At 51.3% G+C, this 19,614-nt stretch overlaps 1 protein-coding gene across 6 annotated transcripts in view; it reads left to right on the forward strand.

Annotated features, from left to right (window-relative positions):
- Positions 1-19,614, forward strand: part of FucTA (glycoprotein 3-alpha-L-fucosyltransferase A) — a 283,837-nt gene that overhangs the window by 262,612 nt on the left and 1,611 nt on the right. For all 6 annotated transcript variants that reach the window (XM_070079550.1, XM_070079551.1, XM_070079553.1 and 3 more), the window contains one exon: positions 13,430-13,594. In XM_070079550.1, coding sequence (XP_069935651.1) covers positions 13,430-13,594 — 165 coding nt within the window. The remainder of the gene's footprint in view (positions 1-13,429; positions 13,595-19,614) is intronic.

Here is a 19,614-nt window from a genome sequence, read left to right on the forward strand (position 1 = left end):
AGGCTGCTGCTGCTGCTGCCTTCCTGGTGGTGAAGGCTGCTGCTGCTGCCTTCCTGGTGGTGAAGGTTGCTGCTGCTGCTGCCTTCCTGGTGGTGAAGGCTGCTGCTGCTGCTGCCTTCCTGGTGGTGAAGGCTGCTGCTGCTGCCTTCCTGGTGGTCAAGGCTGCTGCTGCTGCCTTCCTGGTGGTGAAGGCTGCTGCTGCTGCCTTCCTGGTGGTGAAGGCTGCTGCTGCTGCCTTCCTGGTGGTGAAGGCTGCTGCTGCTGCTGCCTTCCTGGTGGTGAAGGCTGCTGCTGCCTTCCTGGTGGTGAAGGCTGCTGCTGCTGCCTTCCTGGTGGTGAAGGCTGCTGCTGCTGCCTTCCTGGTGGTGAAGGCTGCTGCTGCTGCCTTCCTGGTGGTGAAGGCTGCTGCTGCTGCTGCTGCCTTCCTGGTGGTGAAGGCTGCTGCTGCTGCTGCTGCCTTCCTGGTGGTGAAGGCTGCTGCTGCTGCTGCCTTCCTGGTGGTGAAGGCTGCTGCTGCTGCTGCCTTCCTGGTGGTGAAGGCTGCTGCTGCTGCTGCCTTCCTGGTGTTGAAGGCTGCTGCTGCTGCTGCCTTCCTGGTGGTGAAGGTTGCTGCTGCTGCCTTCCTGGTGGTGAAGGCTGCTGCTGCTGCCTTCCTGGTGGTGAAGGCTGCTGCTGCTGCCTTCCTGGTGGTGAAGGCTGCTGCTGCTGCCTTCCTGGTGGTGAAGGTTGCTGCTGCTGCCTTCCTGGTGGTGAAGGTTGCTGCTGCTGCCTTCCTGGTGGTGAAGGCTGCTGCTGCTGCTGCCTTCCTGGTGGTGAAGGCTGCTGCTGCTGCCTTCCTGGTGGTGAAGGCTGCTGCTGCTGCCTTCCTGGTGGTGAAGGCTGCTGCTGCTGCTGCCTTCCTGGTGGTGAAGGCTGCTGCTGCTGCTGCCTTCCTGGTGGTGAAGGCTGCTGCTGCTGCTGCTGCCTTCCTGGTGGTGAAGGCTGCTGCTGCTGCTGCCTTCCTGGTGGTGAAGGCTGCTGCTGCTGCCTTCCTGGTGGTGAAGGCTGCTGCTGCTGCCTTCCTGGTGGTGAAGGCTGCTGCTGCTGCCTTCCTGGTGGTGAAGGCTGCTGCTGCTGCTGCCTTCCTGGTGGTGAAGGCTGCTGCTGCTGCTGCTGCCTTCCTGGTGGTGAAGGCTGCTGCTGCTGCTGCCTTCCTGGTGGTGAAGGCTGCTGCTGCCTTCCTGGTGGTGAAGGCTGCTGCTGCTGCTGCCTTCCTGGTGGTGAAGGCTGCTGCTGCTGCCTTCCTGGTGGTGAAGGCTGCTGCTGCTGCTGCCTTCCTGGTGGTGAAGGCTGCTGCTGCTGCCTTCCTGGTGGTGAAGGCTGCTGCTGCTGCTGCCTTCCTGGTGGTGAAGGCTGCTGCTGCCTTCCTGGTGGTGAAGGCTGCTGCTGCTGCTGCCTTCCTGGTGGTGAAGGCTGCTGCTGCTGCTGCTGCCGCCTTCCTGGTGGTGAAGGCTGCTGCTGCTGCTGCCTTCCTGGTGGTGAAGGCTGCTGCTGCTGCTGCTGCCTTCCTGGTGGTGAAGGCTGCTGCTGCTGCCTTCCTGGTGGTGAAGGCTGCTGTTGCTGCCTTCCTGGTGGTGAAGGCTGCTGCTGCTGCCTTCCTGGTGGTGAAGGCTGCTGCTGCTGCCTTCCTGGTGGTGAAGGCTGCTGCTGCCTTCCTGGTGGTGAAGGCTGCTGCTGCTGCCTTCCTGGTGGTGAAGGCTGCTGCTGCTGCTGCCTTCCTGGTGGTGAAGGCTGCTGCTGCTGCTGCCTTCCTGGTGGTGAAGGCTGCTGCTGCTGCCTTCCTGGTGGTGAAGGCTGCTGCTGCTGCCTTCCTGGTGGTGAAGGTTGCTGCTGCTGCTGCCTTCCTGGTGGTGAAGGTTGCTGCTGCTGCTGCCTTCCTGGTGGTGAAGGTTGCTGCTGCTGCTGAATTCCTGGTGGTGAAGGCTGCTGCTGCTGCCTTCCTGGTGGTGAAGGCTGCTGCTGCTGCCTTCCTGGTGGTGAAGGCTGCTGCTGCTGCCGCCTTCCTGGTGGTGAAGGCTGCTGCTGCTGCCTTCCTGGTGGTGAAGGCTGCTGCTGCTGCCTTCCTGGTGGTGAAGGCTGCTGCTGCTGCTGCCTTCCTGGTGGTGAAGGCTGCTGCTGCCTTCCTGGTGAAGGCTGCTGCTGCCTTCCTGGTGGTGAAGGCTGCTGCTGCTGCCTTCCTGGTGGTGAAGGCTGCTGCTGCTGCCTTCCTGGTGGTGAAGGCTGCTGCTGCTGCTGCTGCCTTCCTGGTGGTGAAGGCTGCTGCTGCTGCTGCCTTCCTGGTGGTGAAGGCTGCTGCTGCTGCCTTCCTGGTGGTGAAGGCTGCTGCTGCTGCCTTCCTGGTGGTGAAGGTTGCTGCTGCTGCTGCCTTCCTGGTGGTGAAGGCTGCTGCTGCTGCTGCCTTCCTGGTGGTGAAGGCTGCTGCTGCTGCCTTCCTGGTGGTGAAGGCTGCTGCTGCTGCCTTCCTGGTGGTGAAGGCTGCTGCTGCTGCTGCCTTCCTGGTGGTGAAGGCTGCTGCTGCTGCCTTCCTGGTGGTGAAGGCTGCTGCTGCTGCCTTCCTGGTGGTGAAGGCTGCTGCTGCTGCCTTCCTGGTGGTGAAGGCTGCTGCTGCTGCCTTCCTGGTGGTGAAGGCTGCTGCTGCTGCCTTCCTGGTGGTGAAGGCTGCTGCTGCTGCCTTCCTGGTGGTGAAGGCTGCTGCTGCTGCCTTCCTGGTGGTGAAGGCTGCTGCTGCTGCTGCTGCCTTCCTGGTGGTGAAGGCTGCTGCTGCTGCTGCCTTCCTGGTGGTGAAGGCTGCTGCTGCTGCTGCCTTCCTGGTGGTGAAGGCTGCTGCTGCTGCTGCCTTCCTGGTGTTGAAGGCTGCTGCTGCTGCTGCCTTCCTGGTGGTGAAGGTTGCTGCTGCTGCCTTCCTGGTGGTGAAGGCTGCTGCTGCTGCCTTCCTGGTGGTGAAGGCTGCTGCTGCTGCCTTCCTGGTGGTGAAGGCTGCTGCTGCTGCCTTCCTGGTGGTGAAGGCTGCTGCTGCTGCTGCTGCCGCCTTCCTGGTGGTGAAGGCTGCTGCTGCTGCTGCCTTCCTGGTGGTGAAGGCTGCTGCTGCTGCCTTCCTGGTGGTGAAGGCTGCTGCTGCTGCCTTCCTGGTGGTGAAGGCTGCTGCTGCTGCTGCCTTCCTGGTGGTGAAGGCTGCTGCTGCTGCCTTCCTGGTGGTGAAGGCTGCTGCTGCTGCTGCTGCCTTCCTGGTGGTGAAGGCTGCTGCTGCTGCTGCCTTCCTGGTGGTGAAGGCTGCTGCTGCCTTCCTGGTGGTGAAGGCTGCTGCTGCTGCTGCCTTCCTGGTGGTGAAGGCTGCTGCTGCTGCCTTACTGGTGGTGAAGGCTGCTGCTGCTGCTGCCTTCCTGGTGGTGAAGGCTGCTGCTGCGGCCTTCCTGGTGGTGAAGGCTGCTGCTGCTGCTGCCTTCCTGGTGGTGAAGGCTGCTGCTGCCTTCCTGGTGGTGAAGGCTGCTGCTGCTGCTGCCTTCCTGGTGGTGAAGGCTGCTGCTGCTGCTGCTGCCGCCTTCCTGGTGGTGAAGGCTGCTGCTGCTGCTGCCTTCCTGGTGGTGAAGGCTGCTGCTGCTGCTGCTGCCTTCCTGGTGGTGAAGGCTGCTGCTGCTGCTGCCTTCCTGGTGGTGAAGGCTGCTGCTCCCTTCCTGGTGGTGAAGGCTGCTGCTGCTGCTGCCTTCCTGGTGGTGAAGGCTGCTGCTGCTGTTGCCTTCCTGGTGGTGAAGGCTGCTGCTGCTGCTGCCTTCCTGGTGGTGAAGGCTGCTGCTGCCTTCCTGGTGGTGAAGGCTGCTGCTGCTGCTGCCTTCCTGGTGGTGAAGGCTGCTGCTGCTGCTGCCTTCCTGGTGGTGAAGGCTGCTGCTGCTGCCTTCCTGGTGGTGAAGGCTGCTGCTGCTGCTGCCTTCCTGGTGGTGAAGGCTGCTGCTGCTGCTGCTGCCTTCCTGGTGGTGAAGGCTGCTGCTGCTGCTGCCTTCCTGGTGGTGAAGGCTGCTGCTGCTGTTGCCTTCCTGGTGGTGAAGGCTGCTGCTGCCTTCCTGGTGGTGAAGGCTGCTGCTGCTGCCTTCCTGGTGGTGAAGGCTGCTGCTGCTGCTGCCTTCCTGGTGGTGAAGGCTGCTGCTGCCTTCCTGGTGGTGAAGGCTGCTGCTGTTGCTGCCTTCCTGGTGGTGAAGGCTGCTGCTGCTGCTGCCTTCCTGGTGGTGAAGGCTGCTGCTGTTGCTGCCTTCCTGGTGGTGAAGGCTGCTGCTGTTGCTGCCTTCCTGGTGGTGAAGGCTGCTGCTGCTGCCTTCCTGGTGGTGAAGGCTGCTGCTGCTGCTGCTGCCTTCCTGGTGGTGAAGGCTGCTGCTGCTGCTGCTGCCTTCCTGGTGGTGAAGGCTGCTGCTGCTGCTGCCTTCCTGGTGGTGAAGGCTGCTGCTGCTGCCTTCCTGGTGGTGAAGGCTGCTGCTGCTGCCTTCCTGGTGGTGAAGGCTGCTGCTGCTGCCTTCCTGGTGGTGAAGGCTGCTGCTGCCTTCCTGGTGGTGAAGGCTGCTGCTGCTGCCTTCCTGGTGGTGAAGGCTGCTGCTGCTGCCTTCCTGGTGGTGAAGGCTGCTGCTGCTGCCTTCCTGGTGGTGAAGGCTGCTGCTGCCTTCCTGGTGGTGAAGGCTGCTGCTGCCTTCCTGGTGGTGAAGGCTGCTGCTGTTGCTGCCTTCCTGGTGGTGAAGGCTGCTGCTGCTGCCTTCCTGGTGGTGAAGGCTGCTGCTGCTGCTGCTGCCTTCCTGGTGGTGAAGGCTGCTGCTGCTGCTGCCTTCCTGGTGGTGAAGGCTGCTGCTGCTGCTGCCTTCCTGGTGGTGAAGGCTGCTGCTGCTGCCTTCCTGGTGGTGAAGGCTGCTGCTGCTGCCTTCCTGGTGGTGAAGGCTGCTGCTGCTGTTGCCTTCCTGGTGGTGAAGGCTGCTGCTGCTGCCTTCCTGGTGGTGAAGGCTGCTGCTGCTGCCTTCCTGGTGGTGAAGGCTGCTGCTGCTGCCTTCCTGGTGGTGAAGGCTGCTGCTGCTGCTGCCTTCCTGGTGGTGAAGGCTGCTGCTGCTGCCTTCCTGTTGGTGAAGGCTGCTGCTGCTGCCTTCCTGGTGGTGAAGGCTGCTGCTGCTGCCTTCCTGGTGGTGAAGGCTGCTGCTGCTGCTGCCTTCCTGGTGGTGAAGGCTGCTGCTGCTGCTGCCTTCCTGGTGGTGAAGGCTGCTGCTGCCTTCCTGGTGGTGAAGGCTGCTGCTGCCTTCCTGGTGGTGAAGGCTGCTGCTGCTGCTGCCTTCCTGGTGGTGAATGCTGCTGCTGCTGCCTTCCTGGTGAGGGCTGCTGCTGCTGCTGCCTTCCTGGTGAGGGCTGCTGCTGCTGCTGCCTTCCTGGTGGTGAAGGCTGCTGCTGCTGCTGCCTTCCTTGTGGTGAAGGCTGCTGCTGCTGCCTTCCTGGTGGTGAAGGCTGCTGCTGCTGCTGCCTTCCTGGTGGTGAAGGCTGATGCTGCTGCTGCCTTCCTGGTGGTGAAGGCTGCTGCTGCTGCCTTCCTGGTGGTGAAGGCTGCTGCTGCTGCTGCCTTCCTGGTGGTGAAGGCTGCTGCTGCTGCCTTCCTGGTGGTGATGGCTGCTGCTGCTGCTGCCTTCCTGGTGGTGAAGGCTGCTGCTGCTGCTGCCTTCCTGGTGGTGAAGGCTGCTGCTGCTGCTGCCTTCCTGGTGGTGAAGGCTGCTGCTGCTGCCTTCCTGGTGGTGAAGGCTGCTGCTGCTGCCTTCCTGGTGGTGAAGGCTGCTGCTGCTGCTGCTGCCTTCCTGGTGGTGAAGGCTGCTGCTGCTGCCTTCCTGAGGGCTCTCATTCTCTGTCATTGACTTAACCATTTCACTTCCTGTTGTCGAGGCAAGAGGATCACTTAAGTGAAGTTCCTTGATACTGGTCAGGGGCTCTTAATCAGCCCATAATATGACCCTTACGGGATTAGCGCTACCCTTGAACGTAATATGTGAAATATGGCTACGTTAACCTAATCCAACTAAATAATTCTGTACCAAAAGAACATTAGAAAACTTACCTGACCTTATTATAACAAGCGCAGTTTAATTTAGCCCAATATAACTAAATATATTTTAGATAAGTTTACCGTAATTTAATAATAATTAAACACAATGAAATATATTTTTTTCGTTAGGTTCAGAATGATTTTTGCGAAATTATTGCATACACAAATTTTCTCTTGTCTTATTCGGCAAGAAGAACGTTGCTATTTAAGCCAAAATCACATAACGACATATGAAATACTGTGCGGAATTGACAAGGTGGACAGAGACAGGATGTTCCAGAGATGGGACACAGCAACAAGGTGGACAGAGACAGGATGTTCCAGAGATGGGACACAGTAACAAGGTGGACAGACAGGATGTTCCAGAGATGGGACACAGTAACAAGGTGGACAGACAGGATGTTCCAGAGATGGGACACAGCAACAAGGTGGACAGACAGGATGTTCCAGAGATGGGACACAGCAACAAGGTGGACAGAGACAGGATGTTCCAGAGATGGGACACAGTAACAAGGTGGACAGAGACAGGATGTTCCAGAGATGGGACACAGCAACAAGGTGGACAGAGACAGGATGTTCCAGAGATGGGACACAGTAACAAGGTGGACAGAGACAGGATGTTCCAGAGATGGGACACAGCAACAAGGTGGACAGAGACAGGATGTTCCAGAGATGGGACACAGTAACAAGGTGGACAGAGACAGGATGTTCCAGAGATGGGACACAGCAACAAGATGGACAGACAGGATGTTCCAGAGATGGGACACAGCAACAAGGTGGACAGAGACAGGATGTTCCAGAGATGGGACACAGCAACAAGATGGACAGAGACAGGATGTTCCAGAGATGGGACACAGCAACATGGTGGACAGAGACAGGATGTTCCAGAGATGGGACACAGCAACAAGATGGACAGAGACAGGATGTTCCAGAGATGGGACACAGCAACATGGTGGACAGAGACAGGATGTTCCAGAGATGGGACACAGCAACAAGGTGGACAGAGACAGGATGTTCCAGAGATGGGACACAGCAACAAGGTGGACAGAGACAGGATGTTCCAGAGATGGGACACAGCAACAAGGTGGACAGAGACAGGATGTTCCAGAGATGGGACACAGCAACAAGGTGGACAGAGACAGGATGTTCCAGAGATGGGACACAGCAACATGGTGGACAGAGACAGGATGTTCCAGAGATGGGACACAGCAACAAGGTGGACAGAGACAGGATGTTCCAGAGATGGGACACAGCAACAAGGTGGACAGAGACAGGATGTTCCAGAGATGGGACACAGCAACAAGGTGGACAGACAGGATGTTCCAGAGATGGGACACAGCAACAAGGTGGACAGAGACAGGATGTTCCAGAGATGGGACACAGCAACATGGTGGACAGAGACAGGATGTTCCAGAGATGGGACACAGCAACAAGGTGGACAGAGACAGGATGTTCCAGAGATGGGACACAGCAACATGGTGGACAGAGACAGGATGTTCCAGAGATGGGACACAGCAACAAGGTGGACAGAGACAGGATGTTCCAGAGATGGGACACAGCAACAAGGTGGACAGAGACAGGATGTTCCAGAGATGGGACACAGCAACATGGTGGACAGAGACAGGATGTTCCAGAGATGGGACACAGCAACAAGGTGGACAGAGACAGGATGTTCCAGAGATGGGACACAGCAACAAGGTGGACAGAGACAGGATGTTCCAGAGATGGGACACAGCAACAAGGTGGACAGAGACAGGATGTTCCAGAGATGAGACACAGAAACAAGGTGGATAGAAACAGGATGTTCCAGAGATGGGACACAGCAGCAAGGTGGACAGAGACAGGATGTTCCAGAGATGGGACATAGCAACAAGGTGGACAGAGACAGGATGTTCCAGAGATGGGACACAGCAACATGGTGGACAGAGACAGGATGTTCCAGAGATGGGACATAGCAACAAGGTGGACAGAGACAGGATGTTCCAGAGATGGGACACAGCAACATGGTGGACAGAGACAGGATGTTCCAGAGATGGGACACAGCAACAAGGTGGACAGAGACAGGATGTTCCAGAGATGGGACACAGTAACATGGTGGACAGAGACAGGATGTTCCAGAGATGGGACACAGCAACAAGGTGGAACAACTGGAAGTTGAAGACTCAGATGAGTCACAGGGATGTCAGGAAGTATTTCTTCAGTCACAGAGTTGTCACGAAGTGGAATAGTCTGGCAAGTGATGTAGTGGAGGCAGGAACCATACATAGCTTTAAGACGAGGTATGACAAAGCTCATGGAGCAGGGAGAGAGAGGACCTAGTAGCACTCAGTGAAGAGGCGGGGCCAGGAGCTGTGACTCGACCCCTGCAACCACAAATAGGTGAGTGTACACACACACACGCGCACACACGCGCGCGCGCGCGCACACACACGACCCCTGCAACCACAATTAGGTGAGTACACACAAACTACCTTCCCACCCACCCACGTACCTACATACCTACCAACCTACCTACCAACCCCCACCCACCCACCCCCACCCACCCACCTACGTACGCTCCTACCTACCCACCCACCTACGTACATACGTACCTACCTACCTACCCACCCACCCTCCCACCCCCACCCACCCACCTGGCCTAATTCTTCCCGCCTCTGCTTACAACTTCCCGCCTCTGCTTGGGTTAATTTTTGGCCATTACCGTTGTGTTAATTTTTGCCACTGCTTGTGTTAATTCTTCGCCTCTGCTTAAGCCACACCGCCGCCTGCTGGGTTAATTCCCTGCCTCTGCTGGGCCAATTTCCTGCCTGCTGGTTGCCCATTTTTTCCCACCTGCTTGGGCTTAATTTCGCCTACTGTTGGGCTTAATTCCCCGCCCTGCGTTGGGTTAATTCCCTGCTTCTGCTTGCCAATTTCCCGATTCTGCTTGGGCCAATTTCCCGCCTCTGTTGGGTTCCCATTTTTCCCACTGCTTGGGTATTAATTTCCTGCCTCTATTGGGCCAATTCCTCGCCTCTGGGTTAAGCTAATTCGCCTTTGTTGGGTTAATTCTCTGCCACTGTTGGGCCAATCTTCCCTGCCTCTGTTGGGCTAATTCCTCGCCACTGTTGGGGTTAATCCCTCGCCTCTGCTGGGCCAATTCCCTGCCACAAGCTGGGTTAACCCTTCCGCCCTCATTGGCCAATTCCCGCCACCTGTTGCCAATTCCCGAATTCCTGCCCCGTTGGGCTTAATTCCCGCCTTCTGCCCCGTTAAGGGTTAATTTCCGCCTCTGTTACAATTCCTGCCACCTGCTACTTAACCCCGCCTGCCTCTGCTTAAGGGTTAAATTCCCTGCCACTGTTAAGGGTTTAACTCCCCGCCTCTGCTTGGGCTTAATTCCTGCCACTGTTATTAATTCCTGCCCTAAGTTAAGGCAATTCTCCCGCCACCTGGGTTAAGGGCAACTTCCCGCCTCTGAAGGGTTAATTCTCGCCTCTAGTTGGCTAATTCTGCCTCTTGCTTAAGGGCTAACTTCCTGCCACTGTTGGGCTTAATTCCTTCGCCTCTGCTTGGGTTAATTCCCGCCACCTGTTACTAATTCCCGCCTGCTGTTACCAACTTCCCGCCTCCCTGCTTGGGTTAATTCCCGCCTCTGTTACATTAAGGGTTAATTCCTTCGCCACTGCTTGGGTTAATTCCTGCCACCCCTGCTTGGGTTAATTCCCGCCACTGTTGCCAATTCCTCGCCCTGCTGACTTAATTCCCTGCCTCTGCTGGGTTAATTCCCGCCTCTGCTGCCACCAACTGTTAATAATTCCGGGCTAATTCCTTGGGCCTAATTCCTGCCTATCAAGTTTAACTCGCCTCTGCTTGGGCCAATTCCCGCCACTGCTGGGTTAATTCCTCGCCACTGCTTGGGCCAATTTTCCCGCCAATGCTGGCCTAATTCCTCACCCTGCTTGGGCCGAACCCCGCCTTCCTGTTGGGTTAATTCCTCGCCACTGTTGGGTTAATTCCCGCCACTGTTAAGCACTTCGCCTCTTGCTTGGGTTAATCTTCCTGCCTCCCTGTTAAGCCTAATTTCGCCTTCTAAGTACCACTTCGCCCCGTTACTAATTTCCCGGCCTCTGCTTGGGTTAATTCCTGCCTCTGTTGGGTTAATTCCCGCCACTGCTTGGGTTAATTCCTGCCACCCCTGTTGCCAATTCTGCCTTGAACTGGGTTAATTCCCGCCACCTGTTGGGTTAATTCCCGCCACTGTTGGGTTAATTCCGCCACCTGTTAATTCGCCTCTGTTAAGGGCTTAATTTCCGCCTCTGTTATTAATTCCCTGCCACTGTTAAGGGCTAACCTTCCCACCACTGCTGGGCGAACCTTCCCGCCACTGCTGGGTTAACTTCCCGCCACTGTTAACTTAATTCCCTGCCACTGCCGGGCTTAATTCCGCCACCGTTGGGCCAATTCCCGCCACCTGCTTGGGCTTAATTCCTTCCCGCCACTGCTACTAAGCCCGCCACCGTTGCCAATTCCCGCCCTGGCTTGGGTTAATTCCCGCCCTGCGTTGGGCCAATTCCGCCACCTGCTGGGTTAATTCCGCCTCCCCTGCTTGGGCCAACCTTCCCGCCAACCGTTGCCTAATTCCCTGCCTCCCCTAATTCCTGCCACTGTTGGGTTAATTCCTGCCTCTGTTGGGTTAATTCCTGCCACTGTTGGGTTAATTCCTGCCTCTGTTGGGTTAATTCCTGCCACTGTTGGGTTAATTCCTGCCACTGTTGGGTTAATTCCTGCCTCTGTTGGGTTAATTCCTGCCTCTGTTGGGTTAATTCCTGCCCCTGTTGGGTTAATTCCTGCCTCTGTTGGGTTAATTCCTGCCACTGTTGGGTTAATTCCTGCCAATGTTGGGTTAATTCCTGCCACTGTTGGGTTAATTCCTGCCACTGTTGGGTTAATTCCTGCCTCTGTTGGGTTAATTCCTGCCACTGTTGGGTTAATTCCTGCCACTGTTGGGTTAATTCCTGCCACTGTTGGGTTAATTCCTGCCACTGTTGGGTTAATTCCTGCCACTGTTGGGTTAATTCCTGCCAGTGTTGGGTTAATTCCTGCCACTGTTGGGTTAATTCCTGCCACTGTTGGGTTAATTCCTGCCACTGTTGGGTTAATTCCTGCCTCTGTTGGGTTAATTCCTGCCACTGTTGGGTTAATTCCTGCCACTGTTGGGTTAATTCCTGCCTCTGTTGGGTTAATTCCTGCCTCTGTTGGGTTAATTCCTGCCTCTGTTGGGTTAATTCCTGCCTCTGTTGGGTTAATTCCTGCCTCTGTTGGGTTAATTCCTGCCACTGTTGGGTTAATTCCTGCCACTGTTGGGTTAATTCCTGCCTCTGTTGGGTTAATTCCTGCCACTGTTGGGTTAATTCCTGCCACTGTTGGGTTAATTCCTGCCACTGTTGGGTTAATTCCTGCCTCTGTTCAAGATTCTTGAGAATGAACAAAACTCCAGGCTGAGTAATAAATACATGTATGTTACGGTAAGATACGTATGTGTTACGGTAACAGACATGTATGTTACGGTAACAGACATGTATGTTACGGTAACAGACATGTATGTTACGGTAACAGACATGTATGTTACGGTAACAGACATGTATGTTACGGTAACAGACATGTATGTTACAGTAACAGACATGTATGTTACGGTAACAGACATGTATGTTACAGTAACAGACATGTATGTTACGGTAACAGACATGTATGTTACGGTAACATACATGTATGTTACTGTAACAGACATGTATGTTACGGTAACAGACATGTATGTTACAGTAACAGACATGTATGTTACGGTAACAGACATGTATGTTACAGTAACAGACATGTATGTTACAGTAAGATACGTATGTGTTACGGTAACAGACATGTATGTTACGGTAACATACATGTATGTTACGGTAACAGACATGTATGTTACGGTAACAGACATGTATGTTACAGTAACAGACATGTATGTTACGGTAACAGACATGTATGTTACAGTAAGATACGTATGTGTTACGGTAACAGACATGTATGTTACGGTAACAGACATGTATGTTACGGTAACAGACATGTATGTTACGGTAACAGACATGTATGTTACGGTAACAGACATGTATGTTACGGTAACAGACATGTATGTTACAGTAACAGACATGTATGTTACGGTAAGATACGTATGTGTTACGGTAACAGACATGTATGTTACGGTAACAGACATGTATGTTACGGTAACAGACATGTATGTTACGGTAACAGACATGTATGTTACAGTAACAGACATGTATGTTACGGTAAGATACGTATGTGTTACGGTAACAGACATGTATGTTACGGTAACAGACATGTATGTTACGGTAACAGACATGTATGTTACGGTAACAGACATGTATGTTACGGTAACAGACATGTATGTTACGGTAACAGACATGTATGTTACAGTAACAGACATGTATGTTACGGTAACAGACATGTATGTTACAGTAACAGACATGTATGTTACAGTAAGATACGTATGTGTTACGGTAACAGACATGTATGTTACGGTAACAGACATGTATGTTACGGTAACAGACATGTATGTTACTGTAACAGACATGTATGTTACGGTAACAGACATGTATGTTACGGTAACAGACATGTATGTTACGGTAACAGACATGTATGTTACAGTAACAGACATGTATGTTACGGTAACAGACATGTATGTTACAGTAACAGACATGTATGTTACAGTAAGATACGTATGTGTTACGGTAACAGACATGTATGTTACGGTAACAGACATGTATGTTACGGTAACAGACATGTATGTTACGGTAACAGACATGTATGTTACGGTAACAGACATGTATGTTACGGTAACAGACATGTATGTTACGGTAACAGACATGTATGTTACGGTAACAGACATGTATGTTACAGTAACAGACATGTATGTTACGGTAACAGACATGTAAGTTACGGTAACAGACATGTATGTTGTTACCTCCACATTTGCTACCTGGGTACACGACTGATAAAGTCTCATGTGTGGGCCAAACGTGTGGACATTTCTTATAAGAAAGAGCACTGCAGGAGGCCTACTGGCCCCTACAAGGCAGGTACTAGATATCATGAAAGCACTGCAGGAGGCCTACTGGCCCCTACAAGGCAGGTACTAGATATTAACTGGTAATTCGAAAGAAGGAGCACTGCAGGAGGCCTACAGGCCCCTACAAGGCAGGTACTAGATATTAACTGGTAATTTGAAAGAAGGAGCACTGCAGGAGGCCTACTGGCCCCCACATTCCGGTCCTGGATATTAATTTGCATGTTTTACATCCACAGTCACCACATCCTGCCCATAGTGATGGGTGCTCATCCTGACGACTACGCTAGACAAGCACCTCTCAAATCCTACATCCACGTGGATGACTTTGAATCACCCAAACAACTGGCTAACTATCTTCACCTACTAGATCAAAATGATGACCTGTTTAATGAATATTTTAGGTGAGTAGTGTTATAATGAATATTATAGGTGAGTACTGATATAATGAATATTATAGGTGAGTACTGATATAATGAATATTATAGGTGAGTAGTGTTATAATGAATATTATAGGTGAGTAGTGTTATAATGAATATTATAGGTGAGTAGTGTTATAATGAATATTATAGGTGAGTACTGATATAATGAATATTATAGGTGAGTACTGATATAATGAATATTATAGGTGAGTCAAGAAATCGTAATGACACGATTGCAAATAAACCATACCCCGGCCGGGATTGAACCCGCGGTCAGAGAGTCTCAAAACTCCAGCCCGTCGCGTTAGCCACTAGACCAGCTAGCCACAATAAGATTCATCCAACTAGGTATATTTCTACACCATAGGAAGGTTAACATAGGCACCTCTGTGACCACAAATGTAGAAATATACCTAGTTGAATGAATCTTATTGTGGCTAGCTGGTCTAGTGGCTAACGCGACGGGCTGGAGTTTTGAGACTCTATGACCGCGGGTTCAATCCCGGCCGGGGGTATGGTTGATTATAGGTGAGTACTGATATAATGAATATTATAGGTGAGTAGTGTTATTTAAGGTCGAGATCTTCCAGTGGGTTATTTAAAGTCGAGATCTTCCAGTGGGTTATTTAAAGTCGAGATCTTCCAGTGGGTTATTTAAAGTCGAGATCTTCCAGTGGGTTATTTAAAGTCGAGATCTTCCAATGGGTTATTTAAAGTCCAGATCTTCCAGTGGGTTATTTAAAGTCCAGATCTTCCAGTGGGTTATTTAAAGTCGAGATCTTCCAGTGGGTTATTTAAGGTCGAGATCTTCCAGTGGGTTATTTAAAGTCCAGATCTTCCAGTGGGTTATTTAAAGTCGAGATCTTCCAATGGGTTATTTAAAGTCGAGATCTTCCAGTGGGTTATTTAAAGTCCAGATCTTCCAGTGGGTTATTTAAAGTCCAGATCTTCCAGTGGGTTATTTAAAGTCCAGATCTTCCAGTGGGTTATTTAAAGTCCAGATCTTCCAGGAGGCCTGGTCACAGACCGGGCCGCGGGGGCGTTGACCCCCCGGAACTCTCTCCAGGTAAACTCCAGGTAAACACAAGGTTTTAGCCTCTATAACTGTACTTGGGAGTTTGTTCCACTCATCCACAACTCTATTACCAAACCAGTACTTTCCTATATCCTTCCTGAATCTGAATTTTTCCAACTTAAAACCACTGCTGCGAGTCCTGTCTTGGCTGGATGTTTTCACAACGTTATTTACATCCCCTTTATTTATTCCTGTCTTCCATTTATACACCTCAATCATATCTCCCCTAATTCTACGTCTTTCTAGAGAGTGCAGATTCAGGGCCTCAGTCTATCCTCATAGTGCAGATTCAGGGCCTCAGTCTATCCTCATAGTGCAGATTCAGGGCCTCAGTCTATCCTCATAGTGCAGATTCAGGGCCTCAGTCTATCCTCATAGTGCAGATTCAGGGCCTCAGTCTATCCTCATAGTGCAGATTCAGGGCCTCAGTCTATCCTCATAGTGCAGATTCAGGTCCTCAGTCTATCCTCATAGTGCAGATTCAGGGCCTCAGTCTATCCTCATAGTGCAGATTCAGGGCCTCAGTCTATCCTCATAGTGCAGATTCAGGGCCTCAGTCTATCCTCATAGTGCAGATTCAGGTCCTCAGTCTATCCTCATAATGCAGATTCAGGGCCTCAGTCTATCCTCATAGTGCAGATTCAGGGCCTCAGTCTATCCTCATAGTGCAGATTCAGGTCCTCAGTCTATCCTCATAGTGCAGATTCAGGGCCTCAGTCTATCCTCATAGTGCAGATTCAGGTCCTCAGTCTATCCTCATAGTGCAGATTCAGGGCCTCAGTCTATCCTCATAGTGCAGATTCAGGTCCTCAGTCTATCCTCATAGTGCAGATTCAGGGCCTCAGTCTATCCTCATAGTGCAGATTCATGGCCTCAGTCTATCCTCATAGTGCAGATTCAGGGCCTCAGTCTATCCTCATAGTGCAGATTCAGGGCCTCAGTCTATCCTCATAGTGCAGATTCAGGTCCTCAGTCTATCCTCATAGTGCAGATTCAGGGCCTCAGTCTATTGTCATAGTGCAGATTCAGGGCCTCAGTCTATCCTCATAATGCAGATTCAGGGCCTCAGTCTATCGTCATAGTGCAGATTCAGGGCCTCAGTCTATCCTCATAGTGCAGATTCAGGTCCTCAGTCTATCCTCATAGTGCAGATTCAGGGCCTCAGTCTATCCTCATAGTGCAGATTCAGGTCCTCAGTCTATCCTCATAATGCAGATTCAGGGCCTCAGTCTATCCTCATAGTGCAGATTCAGGGCCTCAGTCTATCCTCATAGTGCAGATTCAGGTCCTCAGTCTATCCTCATAGTGCAGATTCAGGTCCTCAGTCTATCCTCATAGTGCAGATTCAGGGCCTCAGTCTATCGTCATAGTGCAGATTCAGGGCCTCAGTCTATCCTCATAATGCAGATTCAGGGCCTCAGTCTATCGTCATAGTGCAGATTCAGGGCCTCAGTCTATCCTCATAGTGCAGATTCAGGGCCTCAGTCTATCGTCATAGTGCAGATTCAGGGCCTCAGTCTATCCTCATAATGCAGATTCAGGGCCTCAGTCTATCCTCATAGTGCAGATTCAGGGCCTCGGTCTATCCTCATACTGCAGATTCAGGGCCTCAGTCTATCCTCATAGTGCAGATTCAGGGCCTCAGTCTATCCTCATAGTGCAGATTCAGGGCCTCGGTCTATCCTCATAGTGCAGATTCAGGGCCTCGGTCTATCCTCATAGTGCAGATTCAGGGCCTCAGTCTATCCTCATAGTGCAGATTCAGGGCCTCAGTCTATCGTCATAGTGCAGATTCAGGGCCTCAGTCTATCGTCATAGTGCAGATTCAGGGCCTCAGTCTATCCTCATAGTGCAGATTCAGGGCCTCAGTCTATCGTCATAGTGCAGATTCAGGGCCTCAGTCTATCGTCATGGTGCAGATTCAGGGCCTCAGTCTATCGTCATAGTGCAGATTCAGGGCCTCAGTCTATCGTCATAGTGCAGATTCAGAGCCTCAGTCTATCCTCATAGTGCAGATTCAGGGCCTCAGTCTATCCTCATAGTGCAGATTCAGGGCCTCAGTCTATCCTCATAGTGCAGATCCAGGGCCTCAGTCTATCCTCATAGTGCAGATTCAGGGCCTCAGTCTATCGTCATAGTGCAGATTCAGGGCCTCGGTCTATCCTCATAGTGCAGATTCAGGCCCTCAGTCTATCCTCATAGTGCAGATTCAGGCCCTCAGTCTATCCTCACAGTGCAGATTCAGGCCCTCAGTCTATCCTCACAGTGCAGATTCAGGGCCTCAGTCTATCCTCATAGTGCAGATTCAGGGCCTCAGTCTATCCTCATAGTGCAGATTCAGGCCCTCAGTCTATCCTCATAGTGCAGATTCAGGCCCTCAGTCTATCCTCATAGTGCAGATTCAGGGCCTCAGTCTATCCTCATAGTGCAGATTCAGGCCCTCAGTCTATCCTCATAGTGCAGATTCAGGGCCTCAGTCTATCCTCATAGTGCAGATTCAGGGCCTCAGTCTATCTTCATAGTGCAGATTCAGGGCCTCAGTCTATCCTCATAGTGCAGATTCAGGGCCTCAGTCTATCGTCATAGTTCAGATTCAGGGCCTCAGTCTATCCTCATAGTGCAGATTCAGGGCCTCAGTCTATCCTCATAGTGCAGATTCAGGGCCTCAGTCTATCCTCACAGTGCAGATTCAGGGCCTCAGTCTATCGTCATAGTGCAGATTCAGGGCCTCAGTCTATCCTCATAGTGCAGATTCAGGGCCTCAGTCTATCCTCATAGTGCAGATTCAGGGCCTCAGTCTATCCTCATAGTGCAGATTCAGGGCCTCAGTCTATCGTCATAGTGCAGATTCAGGGCCTCAGTCTATCCTCATAGTGCAGATTCAGGGCCTCAGTCTATCCTCATAGTGCAGATTCAGGGCCTCAGTCTATCCTCATAGTGCAGATTCAGGGCCTCAGTCTATCCTCATAGTGCAGATTCAGGGCCTCAGTCTATCGTCATAGTGCAGATTCAGGGCCTCAGTCTATCCTCATAGTGCAGATTCAGGGCCTCAGTCTATCCTCATAGTGCAGATTCAGGGCCTCAGTCTATCCTCATAGTGCAGATTCAGGGCCTCAGTCTATCCTCATAGTGCAGATTCAGGGCCTCAGTCTATCCTCATAGTGCAGATTCAGGGCCTCAGTCTATCCTCACAGTGCAGATTCAGGGCCTCAGTCTATCCTCATAGTGCAGATTCAGGGCTTCAGTCTATCCTCACAGTGCAGATTCAGGTCCTCAGTCTATCCTCATAGTGCAGATTCAGGGCCTCAGTCTATCCTCATAGTGCAGATTCAGGCCCTCAGTCTATCCTCATAGTGCAGATTCAGGGCCTCAGTCTATCCTCATAGTGCAGATTCAGGCCCTCAGTCTATCCTCATAGTGCAGATTCAGGCCCTCAGTCTATCCTCATAGTGCAGATTCAGGCCCTCAGTCTATCCTCATAGTGCAGATTCAGGCCCTCAGTCTATCCTCATAGTGCAGATTCAGGGCCTCAGTCTATTCTCATAGTGCAGATTCAGGCCCTCAGTCTATCCTCATAGTGCAGATTCAGGGCCTCAGTCTATCCTCATAGTGCAGATTCAGGCCCTCAGTCTATCCTCATAGTGCAGATTCAGGGCCTCAGTCTATCCTCATAGTGCAGATTCAGGGCCTCAGTCTATCCTCATAATGCAGATTCAGGGCCTCAGTCTATCCTCATAGTGCAGATTTCTGATACATGGGATTAACTTCGTCATCCAATTTTACAAACAACACAATATTTTAGCTTCTATGGTGGTACTCGGGAATTTTTTCTAATCCACAACTCTTACCAAACCAGTGCTGTCCTATATGTTTTCCGAATTTAAATTTTTCGAACTCGAAACCACTGCCGTGAGTCCTGTCTCGGTTAGATGTTTTTAGCACATTACGTATTTACATTCACTTTATTTGTTCCTGTTTTCCATTTATACACCTCAGTCAGATCTCCTCTAATTCTACAAAGAAAGTCACTAACATGTCGGGGCATTTCCGGCACTAATATAGTGGACCCCCGCATAACGATTACCTCCGAATGTGACCAATTATGTAAGTGTATTTATGTAAGTGCGTTTGTACGTGTATGTTTGGGGGTCTGAAATGGACTAATCTACTTCACAATATTTCTTATGGGAACAAATTCGGTCAGTACTGGCACCTGAACATACTTCTGGAGTGAAAAAATATCGTTAACCGGGGGTCCACTGTACTTACAAACTACTTAAAACCAGACAGATTAACCCATAAACGGTCCAAACGTATATATACGTTTTTTTTTTTTCTTATACAGTGGACCCCCGGTTAACAATATTATTTCACTCCAGAAGTATGTTCAGGTGCCAGTACTGACCGAATTTGTTCCCATAAGAAATATTGTGAAGTAGATTAGTCCATTTCAGACCCCCAAACATACACGTACAAACGCACTTACATAAATACACTTACATAATTGGTCACATTCGGAGGTAATCGTTATGCTGGGGTCCACTGTATTTGAAAATATGTAAAAAAAACGTAGATCTACTTTTGAAGCGCTACACATGTGAACGTAGATCTGCTTGGACCGTTTACGGGTTAGAGTGGTAAATTTTAACCCTTAAACGGTCCAAACGTATATATACGTTTTTTCAACATCTGAAAGTATGTAAAAACAATGTAATCTTTTTTTTTGTTTTACATTTGAAAACGTGTAAAAAAAACTTTTATACTTTTATTTTTCGTATATTTGAAAATGATAAAAAAAAGTAGATCTATTTTTGTAGAAATACGAATTTGAACGTTGATTTGTTTGGACCGTTTAAAGGTTAATTATTCATTATTTACCTTTATTACTATAGCGAGGTATACCTGGAGACTTTCTGGGGTCAACGCC

This window comes from Cherax quadricarinatus, chromosome 100 (assembly GCF_038502225.1).
Source record: "Cherax quadricarinatus isolate ZL_2023a chromosome 100, ASM3850222v1, whole genome shotgun sequence".
NCBI lineage: Eukaryota > Metazoa > Arthropoda > Malacostraca > Decapoda > Parastacidae > Cherax > Cherax quadricarinatus.